Source organism: Rhineura floridana, chromosome 10 (genome assembly GCF_030035675.1).
Source record: "Rhineura floridana isolate rRhiFlo1 chromosome 10, rRhiFlo1.hap2, whole genome shotgun sequence".
NCBI classification, from domain to species: domain Eukaryota; kingdom Metazoa; phylum Chordata; class Lepidosauria; order Squamata; family Rhineuridae; genus Rhineura; species Rhineura floridana.
In genome coordinates, this window is record NC_084489.1 from 50,718,484 (window position 1) to 50,734,805 (window position 16,322).

The following is a 16,322-nucleotide window of genomic DNA, read 5'->3' on the forward strand; positions in this document are numbered from 1 at the left end:
AATGAACAGTTTTTCAAAGTTACTTTTGAAATCCTCTTACTCAGAAAGAGGGTTTATTAAATTACATATATTTGGTCAACATTATGAAGATTCCCAGCATAAAGAAAGTAGATCTGTGGGTTATATCCAATGATATCCCCTTGGCACAAGCACTTCCGCTTGCATAACAGAACTTTCCCTCCCTCTTTTCTCCCCGCCCCCCTAATCTGCTCCAGAGAATTGGACGAACCCCAGATCAGATTGGGGGGACACATGAGGGGTACAGACGGAGGGAAAGTTCCAGTGCACAAGTCCTTTGTTGGATATAATCCTGTATGTTTACCTACTAGATACTGATACAAAATCCAGTTGAGCTATGTACAGCCACACAGGTGACAAACAGGTCGAATACATTTAAAATGAAAAACAAAACCAACTTTTTAAAGTCTTGTGCTGGAAAATGTATTTAGCCTAATTAACAGGTTCGGTTTCAGCATCCAGCACCTCAGACAGATGTGGAGGCTCCAGGGCTCACTGGTTCTGACATAAGCTCCAGGCCCATCCACCCACCTCTATCTGGGGCCAAGGCTTACCAAGTCATCAGCACATCTTGCCCCACTCATTTTGCCAAGTGTTGTGATGGACCAGGCTTAGCTATGCTACCTGTAGGGGGAAAAAGCTGGGATATGCACTTGGAGAGGGCCGACAAATGCAACAATAGACTGAATAACTACTCTCTAAGAAGCTGAAGGAAGAGAAGATAACCAAGTGAAAGTGTGCACTAAGAAGGCATTTTCCAAAGATGTGGAAGAGAAACAAAATACCCTGGGTTTGAGGAAGACCACACCTTTAACACAACTCTTTTAATCAATTTAATCAATCAAGATCCAACAGCTAGCTATGTTGCTGAGACTCAGAACATGGAAAGATCTTGGTGAATAAGTAAACACAGTGCTACTGGTACTTTTATACAGCTTCTGGCAGGAATGCACATGCCAGGCATGATCCAGCACAGCATGTTATGGTATGGCAACAGACTTTTTAAGCCAGGCATTTTGGATCAGGCATGCCCTTGCACACAAGTTACTTCTCAGACATCATGGAAGTCCAACCAGCAGTCCCCTCAATCTGAGAAGGGAAACTATACTGGCAAGAGATATCTCTTGCCAAGGTGAGGGACTGCAGCCCTAGAAGAGGGTTGATCCATTCCTAGAACACATCCTGGGAGTTTGAAAGAAGTGAACTGGCAAGGTTGGCTTTACCGTTAGGAAAGGTAAGGCAGCCCACATTAGGCAGCAGATTTGGGAGGTACTATTAAAGTGCAGTAAAACTGCCAAGCACATTCCAATGGACATAAGGGTGTCATTTAGATTTTCTGCATCAGGTATCAAAATGTCTGAATAGACTTGCCATGTCTCTCCTAAGTCTACCAACCAAATATTGTGAACAAGAACAGACCCCAGCCTAGAATAACTCCAAGAAAACACCATATCCTGACAGGAAAGACGGAGAGAGACACACACCAACTTGGATCAACAGCAACTACAAATGTGGTACAGCTGAAAAATTAGTAAAATATTAACAGATGCCAATCAGTTTGTATAGATCAATTTGACAACTGAATATCCCCTACAGCTATCACTGTTATCGATCACAAATTGAAAATACACATATAAAAGCCCTATATGAACTGAAATTGTCTAACTATTGGTCTGAACTTAATAGCCATGCCTGTTTAAATGAAAAAAGAAAAAGAATAAAAGCAGGTACAATGTCAACTTTCAGAAAGCAGGGATTAAGTAGACCCTGAGGGATTTATTTTGCCCATTAGACATATAAGGCACTCACTAAAGCAGGAGGAGAGGATAGAGAAGAATTAGTGCAACAAAGGATAAGGTTGGAGGACGAATATGTAAATCAGTTTTACAGAAACTGTATTTGGATGTCTCCTTTTTATAACTGACAGGAAGCATCAATACATTTGGCATCTGTTAAAGAAAAGCACATCTGGCTATTCGTGCACAATGTGACGTCAAATAAGCAACCATGAGCGACTTTTACAGGGTGACAATAGAAAAAATACAAACCACAGGAGTTATTTCTACAACTACCTTCTTTGTTTCTTGCACCAGTCTCCCCAGAGGCACCTAAACACAGACACTTAATAAGCTTTATAAATCCTAATTCATGATCATGACATCTGTCAAATATTTTATTTATCTTCACAGGCATTACATACTATATAATTGGTTGCTACAAGAAACCTTCCACCCAAAAAACCCTCCAAAGAATTATTCTCCTAATTTTCTTAATGAATCAAAGATGGTATTAAAAGGGAAGGGAGAAATGACAGTTCTGAACTGAACTCTGGCACTGAAACTTAGGCCCCATCTGCACCCAGAGCTACAATTCTCAGAGTCGTTTAACAATCAATCCCTTTTCCCAGGGAACGTTGGGAATTGTAGCTGTGTGAAGGGAAGAGGGGATCTCCTAACAGCTCTCAGCACTCTTCACAAACTACAGTTGCCAGGTTTATTTGGGGGAAGTCATAACTGTTTAAAGTGATATAATACTGCTTTAAATGTATAATGCAGATGGGGCCTCAGAGTTCCTTATTAAGAGGCAGGGCTCTATATTCTGACATTAAGATTCTAGTGACCAAAAGAATGTGGTCATTTAGACAAGGGCTATGAAAAGAGGGAAATGGTAAGGCTACAAAGTCGACATAAGTGGGCAGCAGATGAAGCAAGATTTTAAAAAACAGTAGGCAAGAGTATCAGCCAGAGATTTAATGCCCAACAATTCAGTAAAGCAGTGTTTGGAAACTCATCCACACAAATGACTGTTAATGAAGATTTCTATAGTACTTTTCCATGTACCAAGTCATTGACAATCCTTTTTGCATTTATCCTTAACAATCATGTGAAACAAAGTTAAGCTATAATCCATCAAGTTGCCCAGGGCAATGGTTGACAGAGATGTTGAACTTGGGTCTCCCAGTCCTAGCTCAATACCATCTTGACATATATCTATCCTAATGCAGTGCATTTGTCATCCTACAATAACCATATTAATTATCATAAAAAGCTGAAAGTCTCACAATTTAAGAGCAAAGACCAGAATTAGTAGAACAAGTGGATTTCCCAGTACTCTCCCCTGTTCTCCAAAGGTTAATTTCAAGAGAGAGAAATGTGTAAAGGAAATATGATTTCTTTTCTTGATCTTACAGTCTTTTTTGGTATATAATTTAATTGTTTAAAATTCATATTTTGTTAAACTAGGAGAATGGATCCAGGTGACATAGTCACTATAACAAGGCATATAATTCTGCCAGGCTATTTGTAGAAGTACAGTTTCTTGCTTAACCTTCTTGCCGCTGTCCTCTTGAAGGTCTTAGTTCTGGTTCAGTAAATTGCATTGAGTTGCACATCACTGAAAAGTCAACTTTGACCCATTACTAGAAATTACAACTTGGGAGACCTTGTCCACTGTCACCCCTTGTAGATGAGCAATACCATCTTCATGGATGCTTCTAAACCCAGGAAAATTACTGTGACCAAGGCTTCAGAGCTCATAAATGTCAGCCCTGCCTATAAGCAGTAGAAGAGAGATGAAGTCCAAGGCAGAATTTGGAAGCTATTCTCAAACACTTGGGTTCAAAGGGGTCACATGGACAAAAAGAGAACGTTTCTCAGGGATACATGATACATTTAACAATTGCGATTATGTAGGGCAGGTTCCTGCACATTAAGCAAACATTTATGCATTTGTTAAGGGATAAAACTGGAAGTGTTTGGGTGCATATCCATGCGCAATGTTTTGCAAAGAACTTCTTGACGTGCAAATACATGAAATATGACTCAGAAGTAGCTGTGCCTTCTTGTTTATTCTTAACTACACAAGCATTTCTGCCTCCATTTCAATACATAGCTTCCAACACAAACATTTATCAACTTTACAGTTTGTTCTTTGCAATCCATAGGCATGGAAATAAAGATTTAAACATCAGTCAACGTCTGCAAACTTTCTGGAAATAGTGATCTATCTCTTTTATTCCACATCCATTTATTGCAATGTGATAATTTATTATTTATGCTTGACCACCTCAAAACTAAAATGCACCTAGCATCATTCATTACCATGCTTTTAATGGCTGCAAAAGCTATGGCCTGATTTTCATAGTTATATATACAGGAAAAAAACATTTTACTAGGTAGCGTAAATGCCTACATAGTAGTCAAATGTGTGTGCCAACCAATGTTGACTTCTCTGGCTTTTATAAATTATGCAAGCCTATTCTGAGGTTTGCATATGCTCAATAACCAATAACAACATCAAAACAAACCATTTTAGAGGTTTTAGTGAGCGGTAAAAGTTGACAAAAACTGATTATTTGATCTTAAATACCTTTATTTAAATACCAAATACACCTGCCTGTAATTTCTATAAGGGAACACTTGCTAAAATTATTGTTTCATAGCACAATTTTGCATTTTTCATCTAGCAAATTGTTCTCAAATTTTGGGGAGTGTCACCCCAGCCTAATCATTTTCCATCCTTGTAAGGCATAAAAGCTGCCAATTAATTGGTCATGGAATCCTATTCTGCCTCTGCTATAAGGGTCAAAGCATCTTAAAAATAAGCAGCACAGAGAATAAGGATTCTCGGGATAAGAAAAATACTACCAAAAGCAGTTTCTGTGTACACACAGTATGATTGCAGAAGAGTACAGACACAAATGGGAGTGTTTCTTTTTTCCCGTAGGATGATCCCTCAAGAAAGAGTTGAGAAATCCACCATATTTGTCAATGGATCTTCTCAGAAAAAAATGATGTGTATGACCAGTCCTGACATAATATTCTTCATGCATATGTCTCTACATAAGCTCACCAAACAAAAATTAAATTGGTGGCAGGCAATGAGGTCTAGCTGTTACTCTACATGCCATTTAAAGAGGTTTAGTGGTAAAAAGCAATAGCAGGACTATGGGCAGCAGCAGTCCTGTGACATGGTTCAGACAAATTCAAGTTTTGTCTGAAGCTATGCACACAACCTTAGTTACCTGTAATTCACTTGATGGTTTTGCCCTCCTTATTTTTTACTTTGCTTGACAACAGTCTTTTAAGCACAAAATAATTCTTCCTTGTTTCAATCACCAATGGGCCTTCCAAATTCTTCTCATCAACAATGAACTATTTGTGCCTTCTAATTTTCTTTGTTTGTTTAATTTGTCAAAGTACACAATATTGTGACAGCACTGGCATTTCCCCAGGCATCTTAGGTGCCTTTCGGAAATCAGCAGCTTTTCTGAAGCCATCTTAATTTTGAAACTGTTTCACAGCAGCTTTTTTTTTTACACTATCTAATGGTGCTTGCAAAAAATGAAGGCCATTATCTTTGGTCTACTATTTTCAATGTCATTCTTTTCTTAGAAACATGATGTCTAACATTTCTTTATCACTTTCTCCCTAGGTGCCTATTACATTGATGTTCTCTAATTCCTCCCTACTGTGAGAACTAGGTCTAAAATAATGGCTTCTTATTGCTTGACAAACCTTATGTAAGCAATTGATATTTTGTAAAAAACTTTTTTTAATGTGATGGACAATGTAGTTTGCTAGATTGGGCCTGTCACTGTCTCTCAGCCTACAGCCTAACGTACCTCATAGGGTTGTTGTGAGGATAAAATAGGGAGAACCATGTACACCACCTTGAGCTCCTTGGAGAACAGGTGGGCCATAAATGTAATTAATTCATTAATTAATATTTTGGAAACCTTCTTTAGGGTCAATCTTCTGTAAGCAACTACTTATTTATAAATAAGAGGGGCCTGCAATTAAATGTTGCAGTGCGGAAGCTCCCTGTTCAGAATTCCAGCCACTCAGTTCCTTTCCCTCCCCGCCTTCAGGTTCCCCCCCCCCACAACAGGCATTCAACATTCCATGCCCTCTGAACATGGTCAGTTTTTATTGGGCTGGTGTGTTTTCCTCTCCATTTGGGTTTCCCCACTTCATTGTATGTGTGTGTGTATGAACTCACGTCCAATCCACAGAAAATTCTTTAATTTCTCCGCTGATGTCTATGAGCAGCATTCTCTTCCATCTACATTTACAAATAGTTCCTCAGGATGCACTAGAAATTGACCTATCTGGACAACAAGGCGGTCCTTTCTACAAAAGATGCATATACATGTCCGAGGATCCCCACAGTGGCTTAACAATCAATTCCTCTTCCCATGGAACTCTGGGAATCATACCTTTGTGAGGGGAATGGGGTCTCCTAAGACTCTCAGCACCCTTAACAAACTACAATTCCCAGGATTCTTTGGGGGAAGTCATGACTGTTTAAAGTGGTATAATACTGCTTTAAATGTATTATGCAGATGGGACCTAAGAGGAACACTGGATACAATCCAAAGTATTTAAAGCAAGCAATTACCTACAATTTCTATCAAGTAACAGTATAATGGCTTGCATATAACAATTGTAGCATTTATTCCATTACAAATTAATTTCCAGTGCATAGAGTGGCTTTGCATACTTCAAATCTTCCAGAAGGCTTTTTATGTTTTAATTTATTCTTATCTGCAGTAAGTGTTTTATAGACCACTGTAAGTAAGATAACAGGACTGCCAAATTGAAGTTGGGGTATACACCATATAACTTCATCCACTTCACAGGAAGTAATGGTGTCATGTTAGGGCTGGACTACAGGATCATATGAAGCTCCACCCTTTCATAATAGAGTCCTGCCTAATTGCCTCACTTCAGGACTTTATTATGGAGAGAGATATGGCTGGGCTCAATCCGAGGGAAGCCTGAGTTGAAACTTGTGCCAGATGTCTCTCATTGCTTATTCAGAAAGTCACGTCCTTCTCCTCTGGATCCCTTGTAAGTAAGGCTTGAGAAAAAATAATTAATTTGTTGAGGCTTTACTTCAATACAGAAAGCCACAACTCACATTTAGTAACTCCTGCTAACAAACAACTGAATCTTTTACTACGCAGGGTTAAAGGAGGACTTGCTAACCTGTGAAGTCTGGTCACCCTCAGGTCCCGTCACATACAATGAAGTTTTATCTTGAGAGTCATCGCTTTCTTCATTAATTGTATTACCTAGAAGATACAATTCAAGACATTTGTGTTTAGGATTGTCATGTTTACAAGATTCCTTACAATGTAAAAGTTTGTAAACGGCTTTCCCCACCCTCAAACCCCCATCCCAATCAAAAAATGTAACACTGAAATTCATAAGTACTGAGATGTTCACAAAGGGAGTTGTGTCCTACATGCTTCAACCAACTTTGTATTCCTTGCAATGTTATCTATATTGGGAGTAAAGAGTTGCCCCATTACAAACTATTTCCCTCTTGGTGGAAACATTTTCAAAATCAGTTATAAATACAAACTGTTTTCTAAAAACACAGGTATTATTGAACAAAAGGACACATTATGTCAAACCACATTTCATCAAAGAGTGGTTGTGTTTGCAAAATTTAATGCTAGTGATGTTTTGCATTAGAATGATACTTCTCAAGCAATGAGAAATCTGCTGAAAAGGACAGATCAAGCAGTATAAAACTTTGTGGTTTATTGTGCAGAACTGCATTTGTGAGTTTGAGTTATCAGTAGAGGTGCCATAGTTTTGACCCAGATCTCTAAATGTGTTCCTGTTTCCTTTCTGCTATGAAGTCTCATTTCTGCTGTTTTGTTTATGATCTGCCAAAAACGATATCCTGCACAACTACATCTAAAATTAGGCCTCACACAAAGCTAGAAGAAAGAGACACCACAATGGTAATCAACAATTGGTTCTGAATGCAGTTACATTTACTTTCAGCCTTCTCATACTGCCTAAAAACATGTAAGGTTGAATGCTTGTTAATACAGAAGCCTATTCTCTTGGGACACTGAAAACATGAAGCCCAAGCTCATCATGATGATGGCCTTATCTGATGTACACATACTTGAGTACACACAGTGTGATTAGGATGACACTGTCCTTGCAGCTCTGAGTGGAACAGAGGGCTATCTTTGATTTTGACAAAAGTTGCTTTTGGCATGAAAAAAGCAAGCAAGATGAACATCTGCAGGAGACTGTACTAAACAGGGTGTTCTTGAAAACTGTGTCACCATGAGCTTCCTGAAGGGCAGGAAAAGCATTTGTTTTCCTGACAAACACAGTGAATACCAAATACCAGCTATTCTATTGGCCGCTCCTGGACTCCTTTGGAAGTAAGGCAAGCTAATTAAAGGGAAAAGTAGGTGCAAAGACATATCAGTCCACCAGAGGGGGCAAATGGAAGCAAACAGCTCAAAAAGGTTGCACAAATTGTCCTATGATGCCCCCTGCCCCAAAGCAACATCTAATGACTAGGGAGGGCCATCCACTACAGCCTTTTCTACTGAACTTACAGAAAAGGAAAAGCTGTGGTTTTGTCCTCTGCCTTCTGTCCCAAATCAAGCAACCAACCAGACACTACTTAACTAGGTGTTTTCCAGAAGTCTTCTCCAGACTTACACAGGCAACTTAGGAAAATGTTAAGGTTCAAGATCTGCATGAAGCCTAACCCCTTCAGAGCACTAGTACTGACAGGTTCAGGCCTGTTTTCTCTTCCTTTGCCCTCAAGCTGTCACGTTGTTCGGCAACATATGCTTCGGAGCATATTCCACGCTTTATGTGCCCCATAGGCAAGCTTCATAAAATAATAGGAAAGTACAACATTATCAGGTTGTTTAAACATCAAAAGCTAGCCGCTTACTATGCACAATCCACACAGGATGTTAATTTGGCATCAGTACTCTCAAGGAATCCTCCATCTAGATATCTAATCAACAGACTCACCCCAAACTGAAGCCAAACACCTGCAACCTACCTGAATCAAACTAGGGGATGTTTCTTATTTAAATTCTGTACTTCAGTGGGTGGGAAGGGCATAGGCACAACAGTCCAAACTATTCCATTAAAAAGTACAGAATATATTTTTGCTGCTGGGCTAATATCTTCAAATGGATCAGAAGAAGAAAAAATATATAATCTTCCAACTCCATTATACAAGCTCTGAAAGTCCTATCCACTGAGACAGTACTATGGTTAAGAACAAGATGAAGCGAAGGTGAAAGGTCCAAAGCATTTTATCTATTTCACATTGCAAGGAAATCCAATCCAAGTTTGTTTTCAAACGCTGCATTTCCACCAGGTGCTACTAACAAAAAATGAACATGTCGAACATGTCATTGTCCTGGAAGGGCTGCAGCACCATCACACCCCAACAGCTGTGCATGTACAAAGGATGTAAATGGAGCATTAGGAGGCATCACTCAATTCAAAAAAGCTGAGTTGAAAATTAACAAGTAGAGAAAAATTAGTATTTCTCATGCAAGTGCTCATTTGAAAAGAACAATTCTAGAGGGTAGTTTATCATGTAAAACAAAAAGTTTTATTTTTAGCCTGATGAAAGCTAAGCTTAGAAAGATACCAGCTTCCCACCCGCTCTGCCCCAAAGAACCCATAATGTATACATGCTTTCTCACATTTTAGTGTTATTCATCCACAGGGCTATGAACCCTTAATTTCATTATTGAGCTCTGGAAAACATAAGAGTCCCAAGTCCAAACAAATTACAGATACGCTGAAGACTCCCTCCCAGAAAGACTGACAATCACAGGCTCCTTTATGCTCTGCAAACTCATTTGCTGAACTTTGACAGCCCAGCTACGTGGTTCTTTCCTGCAAGGGAAACACCTGCAGGACTGGTATGAAAGGAAAAAAGCATCCATGTTGCATCACACTGCTATAGGCCTTGTTCCTGGCTGTTTAAGATCAGAAGAGCATGTATATACAGTTACAATAGAGCAACGAGAGCCAACGTGATAAGCCAAAGTTAGAGCACCTGCGTAATTCAGTGGTAGAGCATCTGCTTTGCACGCAGAATGACCCAGGTTTAATCTCCAGCATCTCCAGGTAGGGCTGGGAGAGAACCCTGTCTGAAATTCTGAAGAGCTGCTGCCAGTCAGTGTAGACAATACAGAGCTAGATAGACCAATGGTCTGACTGAGTGTCAGGCAGCTTCTTATGTTCCTGGTTAAGAGCCGATGTTCCTAATGTAGTGCCCTCCACATGCTGTTGGACTCCAACTTGCATCAGCCCCAGCCTGTGTGACCAATGATCAGGCATGATGGTAGCTATAGTCCAATCTGTTGTCCAACGAGTTTCCATTAGTGCAACTGTTACTTTGGATTCCCGTGTTGCACAAAATTAAAATTCAGCTGTCTGTTAGCGCAAGTGCCCTTGTGCTAGCAGAAAGAGAACACTCTGTTTCAGCCCTCAGAAGATTTTGTCTTTCTTAGAGCCTAAGATATTGCAGTTCACTTCTGCATCAATTATTTTACCATATAAGACATCAAACTGATATACATGTTCTGATGTAAGTATCGATCCTTTCAAGTTTTAGTAATGTTTAAACAGAGGCATTAAAGCCTCCATTTTGCAGTAGAAAATTCTTAGTAGCATCCTTTTTAAAACAAACAAACAAGCCTTTCATTCTGCCATCTGAACTTGATTTAGAATTCAGTTGGGCAACACTGAGGACCACTTCAGTTCTCAGAAGTTTTTATATTATTATTATTTTAATTTTGCCTTCAAGTACAGTTTGAATTATGCTACAGCTGCCTCGCTATTGACCATTTCTGTCATGAAAAACTGTAACAGAAGACTGTGAAAGTCTTGATTAAAAAGCTAAATGTTAATGTGAGTCCAGCCAAACCGGGTGCAGCTGCTCCATTTCACTGAACAGGCACCTCTTCTCTATTCAGCTGTGAAGAATGGCAATGACTGTAAATTGTTCTTTGCCAATAGGTTCCACAGGAAAAACAAAACTACACTACTTTCAATTTTTCAAAGCCATTGATATTTTAAAAGAGGGTATTCCATATATTGGGAGTGGGGAGGATGTTATGCTTTGCTAGTTTGCAGCCTTTAGTTTGGGTCTTAAAATTTCCCTTTCCGCATGCAAAGTCACATTCATGAAGATAGCAACAGTTTGTGTGAATTTGCCAGATGCATTAGACAGGCAGCATAATTCTAATTTCAAGCACAAAATACTATTTCACCAGTTTCAGACAAGAGATAGACTAAGAGCACACCACAAAATGAAGATTAGTCTTTCCCTAAATGCAACAGGCAAAAATCCCAATTCCCAAGCATTTACCCATATGTAATCCAGCTGACTGCTACAGTACTACTCCACTGCAAGTCATCACTGGATTATCCTTAAAATGGACAACACACAGACGCTGTAATCGTCTGAACTACATTTCGGGGACATTTGTGCTGGCGGCATTGTGGGGTTTGTCGTCATGTACACATTTGTGAAAGAGAAATTATTTCAAGGTCAGAAGGGATGTGAGAAAAGTCCCCCATTTTGCTTGGGCTGGCAAACGGAAGAGGTGATAGTTCAGTGGTAGGGCATCAGCTTTGCATGCAAAAGGTCCTATCTGATGCCTCCAGGTAGGGCTTGGAATGTTCCCTGTTTGAAACCCCAGAGAGCCGCTGCCAATCAGTGTTGATGGTGTTGAGCTAGATGGACCAACAGTCTGACTCAGAGAAAGGCTGCTTCCTACATTCCTATATTGGTCCACCTTTAAAGTGGGGCCATATAATCTACACGAGTACATTTATCCTGTTTCTTCTGACATTTCAGTGGCAATCTTGCACGGAATGCAGGGCATCTTTCGATGCTTCCACATACAACCAGACTCAAGCAATATTTGCAGTCTTTGTTCCAGGAAGGTTTGGGAAGGCTGAGGAAGCAGAGGTCAGGACAAACAAATGTAGCTATGAATTTGTGAGTACCATGGAGGATATTCAGAATGTGTTTACAGTACTAGTGAGGGTGAAGAGGAAAAAACAGAAGGAAATCTATCATAGGGTTAAAGCGCATTTGTTATGTTGCTTAGAGCAAGATAGTCCCTCACTGCATCAATAACCATTATACTGGGGGAAAGGCTTCCTTCCCACCCACCCACAAACATAAACGAGATCAGCATTCTGACTGGCTCTCTCTTCACTTGTAAAATACTTATTCAGTACTCCATTTGAGTGTTCTCAATCTGGAGCAGTGGAATGTATACAAACACTCATACCCCATTTCAAGGTCACCTATCTTTACCTGATGGAGAGAAAATCCTGCCACTATAACAGATCACAATCTCAATTTTGTACATTCCAGAAATACTTCACAGAGAGAGACTGTATCATGCACAAAGTTACCAAGGCCCTTGGGAGGGTGTGTGTATATATATATATGGGGGGCGGGGGAACATTATCAAACCAATTTTAATATATTTTAAAATATTTTCTGCTATAGGCCACTTTTGTGGGTCTGTGTGTGTTCATTGCTTGTCTATTTCAGCCTCCCTTTATCATCACTTGTTTTGAACTTAATCATACTCAGCAACAATGCCATTCCCCTTGCCAGACACATTGGCTGTGATTCAAAGAGCTACATTAGGCACGCCCAAGGGCTTAGATGTGAACGGTACGATTTTTAAAACCTTTTCTTTCTTTGAAGAGCAGACCACCAAATTATATCAGAAATGGCTTTAAAAAGCCCTTTTGTTTTCAAAAGGGGGGAGGGGTTATTTAAGAAAATGCCCAAAGCCCCCTTGGGGATATAGAATTGGAGGAGCTGTCCTTTGGATCCTAGCTATTACCTACTGTAAAGTACACGTGACTAGCCCTTTCTTCCAGGGTTCCATAACTTAGAAGAGATCAAAAATAAAGTCAAGCCTTCTAAGAATTTAAGGTTAAGTAGGAGGCTGGCAAGTACCTTTTTGGGGTCATATCCAAGTGGTATCTGTGCACTAATGGAAGACGCTTTGATCCTGTAGAGGCTTCCAACAGTGAAAGTGGGAGAGAGGCGATTGTTGACAATTCATCCACCAAATCTGCACCAGAGATATGGGAGGCCATTCTGCACAGCATAGGAGGTGACGTAGGGAGGTGAATTGCTGAAAATCAGCACTGGGTTAGAGACCTTCCATAAGCGAAGGGACTCTTTGTATACAGCCAGGCTAGCCAACACGGTGCCCTCCAGATATGGTTGGACTAAAACTCCCACTACCCCCTACTATTGGAAATGGTGACTGTGGGCTGATAGGAGTTGTAGTCCAACAACATCTGGAGGACACCACGTTGGCTACCCCAGTATACAGAATCAGAATCAAGCTTGATCTCATGGCCCTATCTCGACAAATGTCTGCAGAAAGCATGGGCTCATCTGGCTGTCAGATGTGTCAGGCAGAAGCACAACAGAACAAGGAACGGCAGTATATGGAGCTTGTTTCCTATAAACTTGAAAGCCAATCAGAATACAGATTGAGGGGTTGCTGGAGCTTCCTGTTCAGGTTTGAGTTTAGGCTTCTACATTTAAAGGAAGGTTTATATGGAAAGGGAATAGGAGGAGGATACTGAGCTCACACTCTGCAGATCCAAAAAGCCTATTAGCATATCCTGCTACTTGGCATAGAAACCATCCCTAATACAGCGGTTCTCAGTGCCAGAACCCCTAACTGACCACAGTTCAATAATGCTAATTATTTTAGATAGACATCAAAATGTTGAGAAATTAAAACAAAAAACCCCTAGACTTTTAGTTGTCACAATCAGCAGAAATGCGAGTCCAAGCCACATGTAGCATGTAGATCATATGCACGATGAAGCAGGAAGAAAGCCTTGGATTTGTAATGTACGCCCTTTCCCTACAGGTATAGAACTTTGAAATACACATGAGAGTCAATGCCTACAAATGTAAATCTCGCATATACAATCTGTCTTCCCACTATTGTGAGCTGACCTACCCATATAGGAATTTACACTTGTAGGTCACAATTCACATGCAGGGTTTTATATGCGGTGAGCAGAAGATGTGTCAGCTTAACTCCCTGGTCCCTGATGCATGTACTTCCTACAGACTGGGACCACAGTGAAACCAGTGCTTGAAATAGTAAATATAAATATGAACTAACACATGGTGATATGCAAAAGTAGTCCAAGGACTTGAGCTTACTCTATGTTTTATTTATTTATTATTATTATTACTTATTGAACAGCAGGTCCCTGTCAACCATCACAAACTGCTTTTGCAGCACCAAGAAGCTGCTGTTGAAAAAAAATAAATTAAAAGTCCAAAGTGCTCTTGCATATCCAGAGCGCATGGTGTATTTCTTTGGATCCCAGCCTAAATAAATGTCAGCTGTCTATGATACATGGTAGCAGCTCATGGAAACGGCACATAGCAGTAACAGCATGTTCACAAGGCCACTGTTCCATTTTATTTTTTACCAGGCCGTTAACTATTTCCTGAATTCTCATTGGGACTAAACAAAGGCTTATTGCAAGACATTTTGAGCAGTGAAATGAGTTAAAATTGAAATATGCACATATGGTTATTTCAATGCACATTACTGGTCTCTTTATCTAAAGACTGATAGGAAGCTTTAAAGAAAACACATAAGAACATACTGAGTCTCTCTAGCTCAGTACTGTCTACACTGACTAGCAGCAGCTCTCCAGGGTTTCAGAATAGGTACTCTCCCAGCCCTACCTGGAGATGCTGGGGATTGAACCTGGGACCTTCTGCATGCAAGGGGGATGCTCTGCCAATGGGCTACAGTTCTTCCCCAAACAAACTTCAGAGGAACAAGCAAATACACCAACATCTAATATATATACCTCTGTCTCATGTAGGGAACCCGACAAAAATGATTTGACTGTTTTTAGCTAAAGAAGTTTAACACATGCTCTTCCACATTGCTTCACTGTAAGATTTCAAACACCTGCGTTTTGTTGACCAATACTGTGTTCCTTCCCCATTGTCAGAAATTTATAGACAGCTAATGTTTAAAACAAACTGCATTTCCATTGTCCTTTGTTAATTATGCTGGGCTTGTGTTTTGTATTATTATTATTATTATTATTATTATTATTATTATTATTATTATTATTATTATTATTATTATTATTATTGATGATGATGATTATAATAATAACAACAACATTTATATAGCACCCTTCCTCCCAGAAGGAGCCCGGGGCAGTGCCTCCATCTTGCTAGGATTCAGACTCAATTTATTGGTTATCATCCAGCCCCTCATCGAATCCAGGCAGTGGTCCAGGGCTTGTATGACCTCTCCCGATTCAGATATTACAGAGAAAAGAGAGCTAGGTATCATCAGCGTACTGCTGACATCTCGCCCCAAATCTCCCGATGACAGCTCCCAAGGGCTTCATATAGATGTTAAACAGCATGGGGGACAAGATGGTACCCTGCAGCACCCCACAGCACAAATGCCAGGGGGCCGAAAGACAATCACCCAATGCTATTCTCTGAAAACGACCCTGGAGATAGGATTGGAACCACTGCAAAACAGTGCCTCTGATACCCATCTCACCAAGTCTGCCCAGAAGAATACCATTGTCAATGGTATTAAAAGCTGCCAAGAGATCAAGTAAGAATAACAGGGTCACACTCTCTCTGTCCTTCTCCTGATAAAGGTCATCCATCAGAACGACCAAGGCCAATTCAGTCCCATAACGAGGCCTGAACCCAGACTAGAATAGGTCAAGATAATCTGTTTCATCCAAGAGTACTTGCACCACAATCCTCTCAATCACCTTCCCTAAGAAGGGGGCAAAGAAGGGTATTTGCAACCTGGCAGTAGTTGTCACAAACCAATGGATCCAGGGTGCGCTTTTTCAGGAGTGGTTGAACCACTGCCTCTTTCAGGTTGGCTGGGACCACTCCCTCCAGCAAAGACATGTAGATCATACCTTGATCCATTTGGTCATACCCCCTCAGCAAGTTTTAATAAGCTAAGAAGGCCAAGGGTCAAGAGGACAACATCGTCACAAGCAACTGAAGCAACTGAAACTGATCCCAAAAAGTTGCAGAAGAGGTTGCAGTGGACACCTCACTGGGGACTACAGTAGATGTGGATGGTGCATCAGGATTGCTACGGAGGTGAGCAAGTTTACCCTCAAAGTGCCTTGCAAACAATACGTAGTTGGACCCCGCAGGGTCTACAACTCCATTTCCTGGAGCTGATGTCAGCAGACCTCTGACAATATGAAAAAGCTCCACTAGGCGGCTACTTTAGGATGCAATGGAGGCAGAGAAGTGGGCCTTCTTCACCGCCCTCACCACTACACAGTAGGCACAGTTATGATGTTTTACTTGTGCCCGATCAGCCTCACAGCACATCTTTAACTTAATGTTTCATATAACATTCCCTCCCCATGCCACAACTTTGTATTTCAGGGCAGCCTAGCTGTATGAAAGACCAT

The 16,322-nt window shown here is 40.4% G+C and overlaps 1 protein-coding gene across 1 annotated transcript in view; it reads right to left on the bottom strand.

The window, feature by feature from the left end:
* The window catches only part of UMAD1 (UBAP1-MVB12-associated (UMA) domain containing 1), a 53,518-nt gene that overhangs the window by 13,897 nt on the left and 23,299 nt on the right, over window positions 1–16,322 (bottom strand). Inside the window, exon 3 of the mRNA XM_061585835.1 lies at window positions 7,008–7,093. Coding sequence (XP_061441819.1) covers window positions 7,008–7,093 — 86 coding nt within the window. The remainder of the gene's footprint in view (window positions 1–7,007; window positions 7,094–16,322) is intronic.